Source organism: Pseudopodoces humilis, chromosome 3 (genome assembly GCF_049639895.1).
Source record: "Pseudopodoces humilis isolate 2021_Gansu_Grassland_sample_001 chromosome 3, ASM4963989v1, whole genome shotgun sequence".
NCBI lineage: Eukaryota > Metazoa > Chordata > Aves > Passeriformes > Paridae > Pseudopodoces > Pseudopodoces humilis.
The window spans coordinates 43,291,048-43,309,933 of NC_142202.1; the positions used below are offsets into that span (position 1 = coordinate 43,291,048).

The 18,886-nt window shown below is 38.1% G+C and overlaps 1 protein-coding gene across 6 annotated transcripts in view; it reads left to right on the forward strand.

Annotated features, from left to right (window-relative positions):
• Nucleotides 1–18,886, forward strand: part of DISC1 (DISC1 scaffold protein) — a 193,052-nt gene that overhangs the window by 54,810 nt on the left and 119,356 nt on the right. For all 6 annotated transcript variants that reach the window (XM_088052570.1, XM_088052574.1, XM_088052568.1 and 3 more), the window contains 3 exons: nt 1,040–1,190; nt 4,467–4,596; nt 8,905–9,140. In XM_088052570.1, coding sequence (XP_087908696.1) covers nt 1,040–1,190; nt 4,467–4,596; nt 8,905–9,140 — 517 coding nt within the window. The remainder of the gene's footprint in view (nt 1–1,039; nt 1,191–4,466; nt 4,597–8,904; nt 9,141–18,886) is intronic.

Consider the following 18,886-nt stretch of genomic DNA (forward strand, 5'->3'; position numbering starts at 1 on the left):
CCCTCAGAGGATAAAGAAAGAAAATAAGCAATAAAAAGCATACACAGATGGATGCTATTCTGATAGTAATATATTGTATTGAAAATGTGAAAAGGATTGCTAATCGCACAAAATTTTATGCAGTGAGGCCACGAGCAGAGTACTGAACTGTAAAGGTTTTCCATTTGAGGATTAGCTCAAAACTCTCTAATTTGACTAATGTATCATCAAAGGTGTTCTGTCTTGGATGGCAGGCTTGTTTTCTGTCATGTAGGTGATTTTGTGGGTATAGTGGCACAATAGAAGATACATGTACTGCATTAATAATTAGTAGTTAGAATGATATTCCTTTGTTTTCTACACAGGGACAGAAAACAAGTAACTTTCATAGGGAAGTGGTTACTCTAAGAAATGTATAGGGTTATGGTAGAATCAAAGCAGTGTCTTGGGGACTACTGTTATTTTTATTTAAAGTTGCAAGTAAATGTTTTTTGTTTTGAATGATAAACTGAGCATAATTCAGGAGAGCCAGGAATGTGATAATTGTTTAATTGCTATAATTGCATGTGCATTTTCTGCTGAAGTATACTGCTGTATCATGTGTGATTCTTCAGTTCTTGATCTAATAGCAGTACAAATTTTTTATGAGGTCAAAATTTAAATGAGTAACTGCTACCTAAGTTTTAAGAAAAACTGAAGCAGTGAAGAGTAGCACTTTTCCTAGAATTTAATTCTCAGCTGTTACTCTAGGAAGAGCATAGATGATAACTGAGATAATTCTTTGGAGCTCTATGAAATTAAGAAAGTGCAGGGAAGCCTGCAGTTTTGTCCTTGTCATAGAAAAAAGTAGCTTGGCATCGTGGTTATTTGATATTTTTCATTGTGGTCTTGTTAATTTCTCCTTAAGCAGAGCAGACCGATATATTTTATGAAAAGAGGAAGAAGAAGAACCATCAGAGAGGTGGATTTTACTTTTTGTTGAGAGACTGTGTTTTTACCCCCAGGTAAAACAGGACCCTTTTGTCACTGTTTAACTTCTTTTTGTTAATTTAATTTCTAGCTGATAAATTTAGACGGAAACTGGAAGAACTGGAGAAGGAGAAAAATTCTTTAAAATTTCAACTTCCTTCAAGGCATCCCTCAGTTAGCAGTTTTTTGGATAGGTTCATGACCCAAGTTCAGGCAACTTTGCACTGGGCTGCTGATCACTGGTAAGTTTGTTGATTTGTTATTGTGTAAAATGATGCTTCTCTTTTTCTCAAAATGCAGAATACAGCTTATGAATAATTATAATAAAGAATTTTAATGACCATCTAATGTGTTCATATGAACCTTGCTTATGAAAATTCCACCCTTCCCCCCCCCCCCCCCCAATTTTTTTCTTTCTACAATTCTTTCAGAATTCCCCTGAAAAACATTGATCATGGTGAACTGGCAAATTAAATGGAACATTTCTCATTGATGTTGAGTGGGAATGGGATTGAATCCTTGACACGGCAGCTTGAGCATACAACAGCAACGGCAGCTTGAGCAACGCTTCCCTGCGGAGTTAATTCTGATGCTCCCTTTCAGGCAATGAAAGGATATTTAAATATAAAGTAAAAACCAGATCTGATAGGAATAGATCTTTGGGAGCTTCCTTTTGTGTGCCACTTCTTAGACAGCAATATTGAGCTCAGCATTGTACAAAGTCACAAAAATAAGTTCTAAACCTTGTCTTGAAGGGATAACTTCAAAGATGAGAGGAATGTGAGATGTGTTGGATGGCCCAAGAGAGGGAGAGCTTAGGAAAAAAAAATAGTCTTTATTTCTTGGTCTGTCGGTGCTCCTAGTTACTGTTGTTAGAAGAGGATAGTTTATAGGTATTGAAAGCTATTCTCAAATGCAATAGCACAAATGAAAGAAGAGAAGCCTTTTGTTTTCTGGCAGCTTGTTAATATAAAGGCTGCAGTGTGCTAGTCAATACCTTTGTGTGTAATTTTTGATAGACATGAAAATTAGATAAAATCAGATAAAATTAGATAATACTTTTTTTTTTTTGTGAAGTTGGAGAATTTGTAGGTAATTTTAGCCTCTGTTTATAGCATCTAGTAAAAGGGGGGGTTTAAAAGAAGCTGCGCTCCTTTCAGAGCTGTTTCCTTCTACCTTCTGAGGCTCTAAGAGGCCTTAAAGATGAAGATACACCATTCTCTATTTTGCTGTTAAGATGTGTTTGGTCTATGCATTAATTTGTAATCATGATTTTGGCATTAGAGGTAGCGTCTTCTTTGTCATGGAAATTGGGTCACTAAAGCATTCCTCAGATACAGTTTGCTTATTTTTATCCTGTATAATGTATATATAATGCTTTTACATATAAAATAGATGTTATAACACACTTTTTTTATGAAAGTGTTCCTGTTCTTTGGATGATTAGATCTGTAACTCTTCTCTTTGCACAGGTCTGAGCAGTGCCATTCTTCAGGGTCAGATGAATATTGTCTTCCCTTTTCTGTCTTGTGCATACTCCTTTCTTTGAGCTTAAGTTCGACTGCTATTGTTGTGACACCCTTTTATTTGCTTGCTTGATTCTTGTAGCCTTTTACACTGCTTTGTCTGTGGTCTGACTCATTAATACAGCAAGTGTACCCTTTGTCTTCTGTACAGGGGTTTAAGTCCTTTCTGTTCCAGCAGTGTTTTTAGATGGTACAGTGGAATGCCTAACTGCTTCCTCAAGAAATTATTTTTTTTTGTTTTCATTTTGAATTGGAACAAAACCAGAATATCCAAGAAAACTTTTGGTTTTGTTTCACCTGGAAAATTAAAAAGATGATCAGACTATCATCAGATTACTGCAATTTTACCATAGTTTAGTCAATCTCATCTTTTTGCAAGAAAAGTGTGTTTGACAGCTTATTTAAGATATGAAGCTGAAATTCATGCTCCAGTTTTGTTTTACTTGATTAAATTATGAGGTAAGTTTTTAAGTGAATGCATTTGATGTTGACACAGGATATTGGGGGCATGTGGGGGGAGCCAGATTTTGTGATTTTTAGCTTAGGAACAAGAAATGCTGTGGTTGTGCAATCATTCAGATTTGGTGAGATAAGAGAGATCTTGTTTGTCTTCCGGCAGTACCAAGTAGACAGATGCACATGGAATTTTCAAGAAGGTTCTGAAAATAAACTATGTTTATAGTGGAATTATTTCTAAATTTTGATCAGCCACTTGGAAATTTATTACATATCTCTCTAGGAACGATGCAGCTCTGGCTTGAAGAAGGTGGCTTCAGACCTGCTGGGAAGTGTAGTTGGTCAGAGCCACAGGAACCTGTAATGATTGTAAGGCACAGTGATGGCCTAGCATCTCATAATATAGGGGATGTCTCTTTGGTGCACGCTGTTAATACAGAAATGCAGTTACACTGTCGTTATGTCTGTCTTGCTTCATGATACCTGTGTTAGTGCTGAGGCTTTATTTTGCCTTTTCAGCATATTCTGCAGCCCACAGGAGGGAGTAAAGCATGTGTCTTTTGATAGTCCTGCAGAATAGATGAAAACCTCTTGTTCTACGCACTTGTTAAACACCTGTGCATGGAGATCATAATTGCGTGATTAATCGTGCTTAAACCAGACTCACGATGCATGCTTTATATGTGGCATTGATGTATTTGCTTTGCGAGATGACAGTGGGAAATCATGCCTCAAAACACTTTGTTTGAGACACAATATTTTTAAAAGATACTGAAATGCATCTGTACTCTTTATGTGGAGATGCATGCACTTGTCTCCAGAGATGGACACAGAACACAATTGCCCTTCTCAAGTGTACATGCCCTTTGTGAGGGAACATGGAAAGCAAAATGGATTTGCATTGTTTGCAGGTGCATTTTGAGAGGCTGATTATGGAATTGTTATTTAACATAATGTGCTGGAGTCCAGTCATGCAAAGATTTACAACTGAGGGCTGTACAGATGACTGGGAGGAAGCCCGCTGATTGTGATTTTGAAAGAACTTGCTGTGCAAGAGAGAAGTAAAATTTGGCATTGTGGAGCAAACACACCAGATGATCTCTAATGTAGTCTCCAAAAGCTGACAGAAGCTGCAAAAATGGCTTTGGCAAGTTTCTAAACTTCTGTCTAAGACATTTTTCTCTGTATTGATAGAAACTACATGCCTTAGTTTTGTCTCTTTCAAGGCAGTGATGGATAAATTTCTGAAATATGATAAAGCTGGGGGAAGCCTGAAGCTTTACAAACTTTCCATTTTCTTTCTTCATCGTGTTGTAAAAACAGTGTAAATGTTTGAGATAATAAAGGAAGATATGCCAAGGAGAAAAAAAATCTCTTGTTCTCTAACTGTATCTGTTTGAAAAGTATTCATTCTGGTGGTGGTGGAGTGTTATGACTCTAAAGGTAACATGTAGCATTCTGATCTGATTAATCCTTGAGACACTGAAACTCATGAAAACCACTAATTTTTAGCTTTTGTCGTGTTTTTTTTCAAAGGGTTAGACGTGAAGAAAATGGTCTTTGTCATGAAAAAGAGCACAGACTTTTGAGATCAACTTCCCAGGAGAGGACGCAGGTTTCAGCCACAAAACGAAACCAGCTTTTTCAAGAAAAGAAGCGGTTACAGGTAACAGGACTGCAGAGTTGTGTATAAGAACCAGTGCTGTGTGGGGAAAGCCTTGTAAGCTGTCACACAGAATTAAATAAATTTATTGTAATAGCGACTTTGCTTCTGTGTAGTAATTAGAGCCTTGGCTGGAGTCCAGTCGATAATCTAAGTGATGATTGGAGATGGCAGCCACAGGAGTTGTGTTAATCTCATTACAGAAACGCAGAGCTGGAAGGTTTGGTGGCTTGTGTGCATGCTTAAACTTTCCTCATTATCTTTTTAAGCGTGCTCTTTGTTATAATTTGACGTTTTAATGTTACACTGATCTTCAGAAGTTTTTATTTGAAGACAAAAAGTTTTCATCCGTTTCTGGTTAGAATTTACTATAAATACATGATTTACCAGCTTTTATTCCTGAAAGATGATTGATGCTTTTCATAAGGATGAAGGAATCATCACGGAGCAGTCAGCATTTGCTAACAATAGCTTTACAATGACACATGATGTCACAACGTGATAGTTTGGCAAATGGAATGTTTCAGGATGGCATTAGTCCAATTTTAAGTCTGTAAGCCTTTTAAGCAAAATTCAGCTCTTTCTTTTCACCATCCTTCAAAAATCTCAATGTACGTTGATGTCTACTTATGTGTCTTTTAAACCTCGGTGATCACACTCAGCAATGTGGCACCTTAGAGAGCAAGTAGACCTACTTTTCCCTTTTTTCTGTGATCTTGTCTTGAATTCTTTTTTTTTTTGTGATATTTTCATTCCTTTGTTGGATCCAATAGTATAGTAATCTTTGTGTACACACATAAATTGATATATATAAAAAACCCGCAAAGAAATAGAGAAAAACATCTTATGTGGTCATTGCAAAATTGTACTTAGGTGAAGAAATGTCTTTTTTATCCTACTCATCATCTTTGTATTTTTTAGGTTTATTTCATCATCAGTTAAGAGGAGACATAGTGTCAGCATTATCAGTATGCAGAAATTTTTTTAAATCTAGACATCCAAGAGCCACCTCAAGATATTGAGCTGAAAACTGCTGTACTTAAGACTCCACTACAGCTATTTTTTACACTTGCTCAAGATGAATCTTTATTTTTCTGTAGTTATACCAGAAAAAATTAACTGCACCATTATACAGGCATGCAATTTGTTAGCATTTTATCAAAATTACCAAGAATTTAGGGTTCTGGGGAAGGCTGATCTGTGGTGATTGTTTGCACCCAGGAATCCCTAAAGATTGCTCCTGCCCAAAATCTTGCATGGTCAGAAGTAATTTTTTTTTTTTTTTTTAAATTTCTTCAGCCCCATTTTTCTTTACTTTTTCTTCTGCCCTCTCTCCTGTTGGTTATGCCTTTGTCTTCAGGGATTTGAAAACCTGTGGCAGTACCTGTAATTTATGTATTAACGTTTCTACTGCAGTCTCTACGTCATGCAGACATCAGTCCGTAAGTGAAGCTGGAGATACATAATCCGTACTGAGTAGCTGTTCTTTTGGAAATCCAAGTTTAAACTCGAATCTGCAAAGTAAAGCTCCAGCTTATGTTTAGTGAGATGAATATCATCTGCTGCTCCGTGCTGAGACATTAGGTCCTTTTTATCTGTCCCTGGAGGCTGACCAAGAGCGTGCTAAAGGCTTCTTTGCATTTCTGGAAAAGAATGTGGGAGAATTCCAGTTTACTGCTTAAAATTTCCATGTTCCCAAGAATGCCTGTGAACTATTGCTGAACAGAGCAGCTTTCTTTCTGTGAATGCAGATTGTGTGCTTCTGGTATCTATTTATGTTGTACATTTCAGTACTAAAAGTGTAATTGTAAAACCAGATTCCGTTCATCCTCCTTGCTGTTCCCGTGTAGGTTGCTTATTGCAGTGATTGCAATTACTACGTGTTCACAGAATATGGAGGTCTCTGTACTAAGTAGGGCCTATTAAGGTTTTGGCAGTATTCCCAAGCCAGTAATACAGAGACATAATTGTCCTTTGTGCACACTAAAAGCCTAATTTGAGACTGAAAGAAAGAAAACTGATGTTTTTGGTCTGCTGATCTTTCTGTTCTTGACAAATGTCTGTGGGTTGAAACATCGGCCACATCATTCTCTTCTTGCTGTATCTAAAACCAAAGAAGGACCAAAATAACTGATGAACCTAGTGTGCAGGACTACTATAAGTTGAAAATTTGGAGCTAGTCAACCTTTGAATATGCAAGGGCCATTTCTTCTTGCTCTAAGTGATATTTGAGAAGCTGGTTACAGTGCAGCAAACCTGAAAGTATGTTTTTTAGCATAATCAGTGAACTAAACTTCATGTAAATTGCATTGAAAACATTATCATAATGTTAAGGTTATGAAGTGAAGCTTGAAAAAAGCAAAAAAATGCTGAAGTCTGTTATCTGTGCATAGTACATATGTTTTATAAGTCTGTAATATTGAAGTATGCCTTTTTTATCCCCCTAGATCCCTACCTACATAGCTGAAGTGTCTGCTTAGTTATTCAGAATACTATTTTATCTTCATTACTCAGTATTTGACCCCAGAACCCTTCTACTGTGTGCCACTCAAACCTTCTTTTAAATACAAATTGATTAATTTGTGAGTGGGCTCTTTTTACAGTATTAATCAACATGGCATCTTAGTGATTCAAACCCACTTAATTTTATCTCTGTAACACCATTTTGGGTGTTACTGCCATTTGCTCAGATGCAGAATGGAGAAGTGAATTGCCATATAAAGCCAGATGGTTGCTTCTAACGTCAGTTTTGTAATGCCTAGTTATTTACTCATTAAAGATTTGGTTTTGGGTTTCTGGATTTTTGTTTTTAATTTTTAGTTGGACTGAATGTGATCAGAGTTTGAAATTGAGCTTTGATTTCTGTTGAGAGCCTATAGATAGCATGTCAGAGATCTCTTGAAGGTTGTATAGAAAATGATGAACATACAGTCTGTGGCCATGTGTGGAGATAATAGTTTAAATGGCTTGCAGAGTTTCACAGAGACAGTAAGAAATGTAGGCATAAAATCAAATTCTCCAGTATGGCGTTTGGCTAGTTTGATGACAACTTTAACTCAGCAACCTAGATTCCTTCAAGAAGTGCTGTTTCCTTGGATGCAAGCTATCTGTTGGGTTTTCAAGGAAAAACCTGTGCAAGGATGATGTACAAATTCATGAAGCTTTTTTTTTTTTTTGGCGTCATCAGTTCAGGAAGGACATAGAGATGCTTGAGCATATCCAGAGAAGGGCAGTGAAGCTGGTGAAGGGTCTGGAGCACAGGTCTGATGGAGGAGTAGCTGAGGGAGCTGCAAGTGTCTAGTCTGGGGAAAAGGAGACTCAGGGGAGGACCTCATCATGTTCTACCTGAAAGGAGGTTGTAGCCAGGTTGATCTCTTCTCCCAGGTAACAAGTGACAGGACAAGAGGAAACAGCCTCAAGCTGTACCAGGGGAGACTAAGATTGAACATGAGGAAGAATTTCTTCACTGAAAGGGTGTCCAGCTTTGGAGCAGGCTGCCCAGGGAGGTGGTAGAGTCACCATCCCTGGAAATGGTCAAGAAATGACTTGACATAGCACTTAGTGCTGTGGTTTAGTTGACAAAGTTCTGTTCCAGTCAAAATTTGGACACAACGATCTTGGAGCACTTTTCCAGCATTAATGATTCTACAGTTCTATGATTCTAAAAATTGTATTTTTCTCTTTCAAGAAACATCAATATTTTAATGGACACAATTTGAACTTCTAGAGAAATGAGTGCAACTGAGGTTGAAGTTCTGTGCATTTTAAGTCAAGGGAAGGATTTTGTACTTTTAGTTAAAATGAAATGTTAATTATCAGAAGAGCTGGGTAGATAGTGATTCTCTGCTTGTATCCTGTGCTTCATTGTGGGATTGGAACCATTATAGCAACCATTGCAGGGACAGTCTGCAGGATAGATGTTTGATTGGTTTAGCTGCCTGTCTGTAGAACAAGATTCTGTTGCCATGGGTGATGTGATAATTGTGCTTTTGATGGAAGTTTTTAGCTTGTGAACTTGGGAAATACCTAGGTATTCTGAAAGTGAAAGAGGGCTGACAGTAGGTGTTGGAAGAGGAATGTGAAGCGTGGTGTTGAAATGGAGGTGAATTCAGACTGCTGGAAGCACTAGAGTTTCTGATTATAACTGACATAAGAATTTTTGTGTGTCAGCAAGAGGATGTCTCGTTTAATGTTTGCTAAACTGGACAAATATAATGAATGCTATTTATGACACTTGTACTGTTTTTTCTTAGGGGAAAATGGGTTTCTTTTATAGGGCTCATAGAAAATTTTGGTTTCTGTTCTATGCAGAAAGAAATTGAAGATCTCCAAACAAGACTGAAAATATTAGAAGGAAAAGATCAACAGCTGAGAAGAGAAATTGAAGAGCAAGACAGGCTTATTCATTCGCAGGACTGTGAATTGGCTGCTTTACTTGGCTGCATTTCTTTAAGAGAGCTGCAGGAAATAAGCAAGGCTGTGGATGACACTTTAACATCCTCCTATCGAATTCCATTCAGTTTAGATCTCCCAGAAGCAATAAAGAGGTATTTAAATTTCAATTTAGATGTAGAGTCTTGTATCTTCCTGTATGTTCAGCTGAATTGGCTGTCAGTTGTTTTCTTCATCATTGTGCCAGCTAATTATCCAGATTTAGACACTTTAAAACTTTCTAAGAAGAGATGTTGGAGTTCTAATATTGATGTACTTCCTCATAAGAGTTTGTAGCTATTTGATTGTCTTGCACTTAATGTTCTCTTATGGTGAACACCCACCTACATAAAGCATATGTGTCCATCAGCTCTTAGTTCCTATCAGCAGCTTACGCTATTTGTTGTTAACTGGTGGAATCTTTTCCCCAGTTTGGTAGTGCAGTAATTAAAACATATTTCTCCCAGCCTGTAAGTGTGTACTAGGCACCATACAAATAAGTATTAGAGATGCGTCTTGCTTCCATGAGCTTGTAATGATGATAAAGTTCAATGTCATGAGGACTGCTAGACTCAGACAGTGGACTTGAAGCAGTGGGGAAGAAGATGCAGCATGAATAGTTTTGGGACACCTACAGTTAAATGAACAGTAGATGGATCCTTTAAATGGAAGAGTAGCTACTCTTGGCAGTATTTTGGAAATAACCTCATATTTATTTAAAAAAGCAATTGAAGTACTAAAACTGTACTGGACACTGGTGATGGGACTTTGAAAGTGGTACTGCTGCTGTGTCACCAAGAGAAAATAAAATTCCTATTTATCCTAATGTACTTTTCTTCCAGATAAGCAGTAACTATGTTGCTTGCAATTTTTTTTCTCCCATCATGTTTATTGGATTTAGTTTGGTTGTATTAACATTCATGAGAAATTGCTGCTCATGTGTGCTAATTTATACAGATGATTTTTTTTTTTTTAAAGTCAGCAGAAGTTTTATAGAGGACATATTCTTCTCTTCTGACATGTGTTTAAAATTTTAAATTAGGTTATGGGAAATAGTTTCTTGCATTAAGTTTAGCTAGCTTTAATAATATTTTTTACCTCTTTTTCTGAGATGGAGAAATAAAAGATCTTAGCAGTCTGTCTGAGAAACTGGTTTGAGTTCTCATAGTTTTGGATTTGCTTATGAAAGAACATTCAGATTATTTTTTTCTCTCATTGCTGCTGTAATATTTAGGTTGCACTTACCTCACTGGGAAATTATTTAGAAGTGAGTTAAATAGTATGGGTTCAGGAGGAATTTTCTCTGAGTTGTTTGCTTACTAGCACTGTGAATAGCACAATCAGTTGAGAGAAAACAGGCATTCATTATTCAAAGTGAGTTCATAACTGGAATGAAAATTTAGAAATATTTTTTTTCCTTTCTGTTCATTTTTAAGTGATGCAATGAATGAAACTTTCTTTTTTTTTTTTTTTTTTTTTTTAATTGACTTTGTTGTCACCAGTGGTCAGGTGCTTCTGCTCTTATTCCCATAGCTGGAGTTTTGCTCTTGGGGCTCTGGTGGATTGACCTTGGCTACACACCATGTGCTCACCAACCACTCCATCACTTCATCTTCTCAGCTGGCCTGAGGAGAGAAAATAAGACGGAAAACAATCCATAGGTTGAGATAAAGCAGTTTACTAAAGCAAAAGTGAAATGTTGCATGCATGTGCACAAAGGTTTTATTCTCTACTTTCTACCATCAGGTGATATCTAGACACTTCCCAAGAATCAGGGCTTCAGCCCATGTAGTGTTTGCTCTAGAAGGCAAGCACTGTAAATAATGAATGCCTCTGCTTCCTCCTCCTTTTGTTAGCTTTTATATCAGCAGACATCCCAAACATTCTTGGAATATCCCTTTGGAATATTCCTTTTGTAGTTTGGAATATCCCTTTGGTCAGTGGGCATCAGATGTTCTGGCTATGTCCCTTCCAAGATTTTGCCTTTCCTCAGCCTACTGCTGGTGTGGGAGGGCAGGATGTTGGAGAGAGGGTGCTGATGCTGTGCCAGTGCACATTGGTGGGTTATCAACAACACCTTTCCAGCCAGCAGTGCAAAGCACAGCACTGTGGAGGCTCCTGTGGGGAAAGTTAACTCCACCTCAGCTAAACCAAATACAGGACACAAAAATGCAGTTATGTAACAGTGAGAGTTTATTCAGATTGACAGTGAACTTAACTAATGGGTGTCTTCCTTTTCAAGCTGTGCAGTCTATCATACCTCAGGTACAGATTTTATGTCTGAGTCCAGGCTTGTTCTCCTGTAAGATGAAAAAGCATCGTGCACATAGTAAGACATTTGGTGTGGGTATAATTCCTGTGTGCCTATGGGCATCCCCTAGATTGTCATACAGTTAAACAGTAATTTAGGAGATTACCTTGTTTAAACTTCTGCTCAAAGTGAGGCTACAATTTCCAAGTTATATCAGGTTGCTCAGGGACCCATCTGTGAGTTTTGTATTTCTTCAAAGATGGAGATTTTGCAGCTTTGATAGGCATCCTGCATTTCACCACCCTTGCTGTAAATTATTTTTCCTTTGTCTTGCCAGAATTTCCATGCTTGCAACTTGCATTGGCTTATTCTAAATCACTACATGTTGTGGAAGAAGTATTGTTTATTAGGTAAAAGGCTTAAACACTTGGTTGATGCTACTTCAGCATAATAGTTTTAAATTCCCAAGTCTTGACATAGTTAATCTGAAAGAGATTTTTCTGGACATGTGAATTTTATTTTATTAATAGTTGCAGAGGGAGAAAAAAAGTTTTCCAAATTTACACCTGTGTGAGAAATAAAGCTATTACTCATGCACATGTAGAGATCAGTGATTATGTAGGAAGGTGGATATGGATGGGCAGTATATTACAAGCTCCTCACTGTTGGGCTGCAAGATACTCTGTATTTATTCTAGTAACACTGTGCGTGTCAGTAAAGTAGTGCTATAATGTGCTTTTGCATAATTATTTGTTGACTACATGAATTGCATTCAGCACTGGAGTAACATGGGCAGGGCTAGTGTGAATCATCTCTTAAGAAAATCTGTGCTATAATGAATTGTATTTGGTGGCTTGCAGGTCACTAAAAGATAGAACATTATTCAATATATTGAAGCAAACTTCCAGGAACTCGAGAGGACATACTAAACAAAGAATGTTTGCTCAAGTACTTGCCCTTCTGTGTGAAGGAAGAAAAGAGCAAGTCAGATATAACGCTGGGATAAGCATTGCATCTAAGCTTATTTTTCTTGTTTAGTGTTGTTATTTTTTCAGGAGTGTTCTTTGTTTTATCTTGTTTATCTTTGGTGTGTGGTGAACTTTTTAAATATGAAGAGCCTTTGCCAATACCTAAAGCATGCTTTGAGTTTGAAAAATTAAGAAATGTTAGGGACTTTACCCTAGGACCTTACTTGAGGGCTGTTGGAAGACATGGTTAAAACCTGCTGGTTAATGGGCAAAGAAATATGTTTTGACAGGGAATTCTCACTGAGGTTGAGACTGCAGAATGTGGTAGTTTTGCTCATCCAGACAGGCTTAATTGCTGTTGGTAAGCTAAAGGGTATAATCATTATTTTAAAATGGGGAAATTGCAGGACAAAAGCCCAGTTCACTTGTATGTGGGGTTGCGTGGAGATGCATTTGAAAGGTGGAAGCAGCTGGTGTTGTGTACACTGTGACACATGCCAGAGTTTTAACTGAGGACAACACACTGAAATCAGAAGGAAGTGGGTCTGGATGTTTCAGCGTGAAGTACTTTCTTCTGGAGATTGCAAAAGGTATCCAAATATATAATTTCCATATTTGCTACTGCACACCATTTCAGAAATACATGTTTTTAACTGGTGTAACTTGAGTTTTCTAATTATAAAATAAGACCATATTAATTATTTGACCTATTCACTTTGTTAGTTCCTTTATTTGTTTCTTCCCATTTCACAATAAAAACTGGGGAAATCCGTTATACTTTAGTTCATATTTAGTTTCATTTAGCAATTTCTTTGTTTTATCCATATCTGCAGATGCATGTGTCCTTACATCATGTCATTCTTAAAAGAAATTACACAGTTCCATCTGGAATATTGTCTGGGCACTGACTGCTGGTTGAAAGAAAGTCACTTATATACCTTTCAAAAGTTTTGAATGCTCTGCCTCTTCCTCACATGGATCAATTTTTGATTAGTAGGAGTTTGTTCTGTGGTGGGTTTGTGGGATCATCTGAAAATAAGGAAATTCTCTGTTACATGTATTACTTATTAGGGGGTGGCCAGTGGTGCAAGGAACTGGACTTGAATATTTATGCAGCCAGTTCACTCTGCTTTTGTGATGCCTGGAGTTCATTTGAGAAAGATCAATTTGAAATGAAATACAAATACTCAGGGGGGTGTAAATCTTATTTGTTGGAATATACTCAGAATATTCAGCAATTTCAGTTGAGGGCAAAGCCTGATAAAGGCAAAAGAGGTGGGGTTCTTTTAGACATTTTCAAATTAGATGTTAGCAAGTTATGTGAAATTGCTGAATAAGTCTGAATGTAGCCATGCTTATTTAAGTCAGCCTTTCAGCAAAAATATTTATTTTTAAACATTATTTTAAATATTATCTTTAAAGTGTAGCAAATCAAATTGCAATCTATCCTTTCAAAAGGATATCTGTTGCTTTTGTTTTTAGTTTGGTTTTTTTGACTAGTCTTGTCACAGTGCCTTTGTCTCAAAAATTCCCTTTGGGAACAGGACAGTAGCTCAAATACAAAGAGCAGAGTGATGAAATGGCTCTGTAGCATCAAGAAATTTCTACTACAGTGCACAAGTTGCTAATGTTCCTGACTCTTTGAAGGGCCTGTGTGTGGGACAGCTGAGAACTGAATTGTTCTAATGCCAGGTACTCTTGGAGTCTTTGATTCTGGATTTGCTACTTGAGGTGTTTGAAGTTTTTTGTTGTCTCCACTTTTTCCTGATACCACAATCTGTTACACAATCTTTATTACAAGTAGAAAGGGATGTTGGTAGGTAGGCTAGAAGCAAAAATGATTGCAACTTTTTTGGTTTCTAAAGATATTCCTGAATTTTTTCAGGAGACACTCTTATGCTGTGTTATGAGTTGGTCTGTGAAGATCCTGATGGTTTGGTAGATGTCTATGAACATTGCATCATTGTCTAATTTCTTCTGGTCTCATTTGGTGCTGGGGAGGTTTGAGGTGCTCCTGGGACTGGCTATACATAGAGCCAATTTCAGCAAGTCAATATTGCTTTTACCTTCTTCTTTTCTTTGCCTGAAATGTTATTTACTTTGGGGTCTTTTACTGTGTGAGTGATTTTCCTGTGCTGCATCATTAAGTCTCTACCCTGGGAGGATGTCAGCAATCCTGCAGTCCTCCCTTGGCAGAAAGGCCTTCTGACCAGACCTTCCTCCTTCTGCTGTCACTTGTCCCTACCCAATGGCCCCTTGACTTCCCAGGTGCTGTTACATTCCATCCATGTTGGGGTGAGCATCTCTGTGTGCACATTTGTCTCATCTCTGTAAGATTCTTGCTTCTGTGCTGTATGAGAGGACAAAGCTTCTGGGCTCCTTCCTCTGCATTGTTCCCTGCTTTGCATGGTGATTTTTCTTCTTTTTTCCCTCCTCCTTAAAAAATACCCCTCTCTGTCACACCTATACCACATTATCTGTCCTTATTCCTATAAAATACCAAAACTCCAGGGAGAGGATATTAAAAAGGAATGTAAGTCAACAGAATAGATAAATGAAAGATGAGAGCTTTTCCCTCATTTTTTTCCCTTTGATAGAGATGCATGATGAAATGACAGTCTTGAGCTGCTAGATGTGCAGACAAAACGGTGACTTCTATGCAGCACTGAGCACAGCCAGAGCTTCTTCACCAAGTAACAGGAATGAAGAAGAGAGAGCTCTCAGTCTGGTTCGGTGACTTTAGCTTTGGAATTGACAGTCTTTGCACAGGATGAGGAAGTGCTGCACAGCCCCAGAAACTGCTCTCGCTGTTGTCCTCGTCTGTTTCAGTCATAAGCTCTGGGCATGAGAACCTTCTGACAGCTTTAGTTGCTCCCCAAGGCCTGTTTGGTTGACTTAATTTCAGTCAATGATAAATCATGTTCTACAATTTGAGGATGATGCACAAATCACTTTGTGTATTTGCCTTACTGCCTTGATTGAAAAAGGGCCCTTTCATGCTGCTCTGACTTTGTGGGGTTTTTTTACAGCTTAACACAGAATTTTGAAACTGTTCCATGTGGTAGGATTTATGTCTTTGACTATACTACATGAGATGAACCAAAATATTTTTTCAGGGTTCTTAAAATACAGCTGATGTAACTGCTGCTATTATAGATAGATATCAGGAAGATGGTATGGTGCCTATTTTTTAAAAAACTGTATTTCTCTTGTTTAGTGATCCATTTTATCCTGTGCACTACAGCTTCACAAAACCTGCAGCAGTGGGCTTGTGGCTAGGAGCAGAACCAGAGGGGATGTTCCCTGGCATGTGAAGAGGACTCTGCCCTGCAAAGAGCCCTCAGAGGGACTGTCCTCACAGCCAACTTCCTCTGCCGCAAGGGGATTTTGAAGGGAAACTCCCAATTTCTTAACAAATGTCATAATCCAACTTGAGCCTTGATAATAAGATTGTCTCATTTTCAGCTAGTCCCATAGCTGTGTTTGTCTTGGACAAGGCCATCATCTCAGCTTTCTCTAAGTATTTGGCTATAGTCTTTTGTAAGAGGCTAAGACAAGTCACAGGTGAAAGAAGAGGTCTGCCTCTTCTTTTGTGAGCTGATTAGGAGGCTCATCTTTCTTGTGGATAGATAGGTGTTTTCCTCTCCATTTGGTCTAGGATTAGTTTCATTCCTTTGTTCTTTGCATAGGATAGAAGGGTAGAGTTAATTGGCAAGTGGCTTTGTTTCCTTTCTTGTCACAGCAACTCTAGGAGGAACTATGTATTGAAAGCCTGGCGTGCCATAAAATGTCTGTGCTTTGGCACATGTAGTGAATTTCCCTTCTGTGAAGGTGCAAACGTGGCTCAGAAGTTCGTAAGTTCATAATGACTCTGGTCCCACTGGCGGATGAGTGGGGACACTCATTGGAGGGAGGAAAAAGGGCTTCAGCTTTTAAAATCTCCCACACTGTAGGCACTGACCTTCCTTGGGAACAACAGGGGGCATTAAAAATAGAGCAGGGAAAGGAAGGAGCCAGTCTTCCAACTTTGAGGACAGAGCCAGTGCTGGCAACCTGAATTATTTTGGAGCAATCCTAAAGGCAATTTTTTGTCCTTCCAAGCAGTGTTGTAGAAGGAAAAAGTCGCAGTAGAAGGATAAGTAGCACTTGCTTGAGTACCCACATGTATGGTGTCACGAGGAATCTGGTTTTCCCTTCTGAGCATCTGGTTCCCCCTGCTTGCTTGAGCAGCATCCAGTGGGACATAGCAGCCTATAAAGCCCAGGCCACATATGTGCTGATTCCTCTGGGTATGTGCACAATGAGATTTACTTCTCCGTAGGGAAAAATGACCAGCTGTCTCAATCAGTGTGTGATACTGAATTAGTTTGTGTATAATGAAGAGAAACAGCTAGCAACAATATCCAAGGACAGACCCTTTCAGTCAGAGAAGTGAAATGGATGTTATTCTTAGGAGAATAATTGCAGCTGCTGTGGGCAAGCTCTAGTTTTTGTGCACTCCAGACAGATGTAGCAGAAGAATGGAGATCTATTGATATGTCAGAAAATCTGGGGAAAGTATTAGTTAGGATGTGATGGGCTGCTCCTGCAGATAGCTCTTTGATTGTCCCTTTGTTCTCAGTCTGATGTTCCTGTTCCCGATAGCAGCTGAAGCGACAACTGCTTCAACCGCCCTGCAGCATCAGCTGGCAGAAGAGTGGTGGGAAATCCAGCACCATATGAATGGTTTGGTTGGTTGAAACAGCCAGCTGTCTGAATGGTGATTTATAGGACTAGAAGGTTTCTCAATATGTGGCAATAAAAATGGAGCTTGTTGTGATGATTAAAGATGCCAGCAGCATCTTCAGGTGTCTATGAACTGATTGTTTCTGTTAGAGTGATTTTATGTAAAAACCCCCAAACCATACTGAGATTCTGCCTCTGTCCATGTATTGCTGGCATTTAAAAAAACCAATTTTTTAATCAGTCTTATAAAAAATTGTGAAGTGTTATCCAATGCCCTGATTTTTCTTCAAGTCTCCTAACTGGGGCTAATGTCTGGCAGCACTCAGCAAATAAGAGTTGACTCAGTTTAGAGTTTTTATGTATGCAAGAGCTGGGCAGGATGATGAGTTTTTAAAGTACACTTCCTACGGGTGTCAGTCTTCGAGAGTTGACAAAGGCAAGTACAGTCACTGAGCAACCTGAGTCAGTGAGAAACCCTACTGGTAAGCTGAGGTTATACAAACATTGGGAAAGTGTATTTCCAGTTCTGACACTTGAAAAACCCTGAGTGGGGAAGCAGATGTATTTAAGCAATCCTTGATGTATAGCAACATCAAGAAGAAATACTGCTCTGCAAATGATAGCTTGAAGAAGAGCAAATTGCTGGAGAAAAAACAGCTCTCTGATCGCTCAGAGGTAAGTGCATAATTTCAGGTTCTCATTCATATTCCTTTGAGAACTTTGTAGATTGAAATGTGCATGAAAGTATGATACTCCTGTGCCTTAAAGTCCATCTCTTGATAGTTGTTCTCTCAGATCAGATTAATTTTTGAGGCTGGAAGTTTTCCAAGGTTAGACTTTGCATTTTACTTCTAATTCAGGTGACTAGTCCTTGCAGCTGCCAGAGATTTCATTTTCACTATGAGTAAAACACAACTTTTCTCTCCTTGTATTTAGTGTCCAAGTCCTTGCCTCAAGAGCATTCTCAAGTTTAGATAAAGTGGATTTTCACCCCATCAGCTGAGCAGAAATTTTGTATTTTTATAATTTTTAACCTAGCTCTCTCATCATATAGGAGTTTTCTGTGGGCTGCATTATTGAAGAAAAAATCAGAGTTTATTTGGAAAATCCTGACTTAGGTTTAAAGGGTGATTTTCCTTCCCATTATAAAGGTATGCTGCTGTGAAAATATCATTGTTTTAAGTCCCATGGATCATTGCAGAGATGAAAAGGAACTTACGTGCTTGGCTGAAAAATCACTTTCTCGGTATGGTGATACTCAGGGGTGTAGCCCAGACAGGCTCATGAAGCCATCACACAGAATGAAGTCTTGTTATCCCATAAATTTCTTGATTAGATAGAATCAAACATTGTGGTAGAGCGTTTCAAAAGAAAACAAAAAGTGGTGGTTTACCTTAATACATTTAATACATTCTAGCCCTGAATGTCCTTAATTGAGAAGAAGTGTAGGGCCAGCAACACCCTGTAGGTTTTGTCCTGGTAAAAATCTGCCCATGGTATCTGTAAATAATAATCTGTTGGTTTTCCTCAAGAAAACTTTGGTAACAAGTATGTTTTCTCTTTTTGTTTCTTTCTTTAGTCCTAGTTGTACATGTCTAGCTTAAAGATGCCTCTTGTTAAATACAGTTTTGTTCAAAGCTTTTTTTTTATGATTTGTTTTCAAAACTTTCTGATATATACCCGATGAGGGAACTATAAAAATACAAGGAAGTTATTGATGGATTTGATTTTATATTGTGGATTTCTTCCCTAAAGGCACAGTGAAGTCCATACACTGAAGATTTTTGGTGGATTTTGATGTAGACTGTAGCAAATATCTACACCAAATGTTCCCCAAGCAGAACTTCTGATTTTTTTTTTTTTTTTTTTTTTTGCAAGGGACTGGACAAAAGCTTTTTTTTAAGATCAGCTTCTGTTT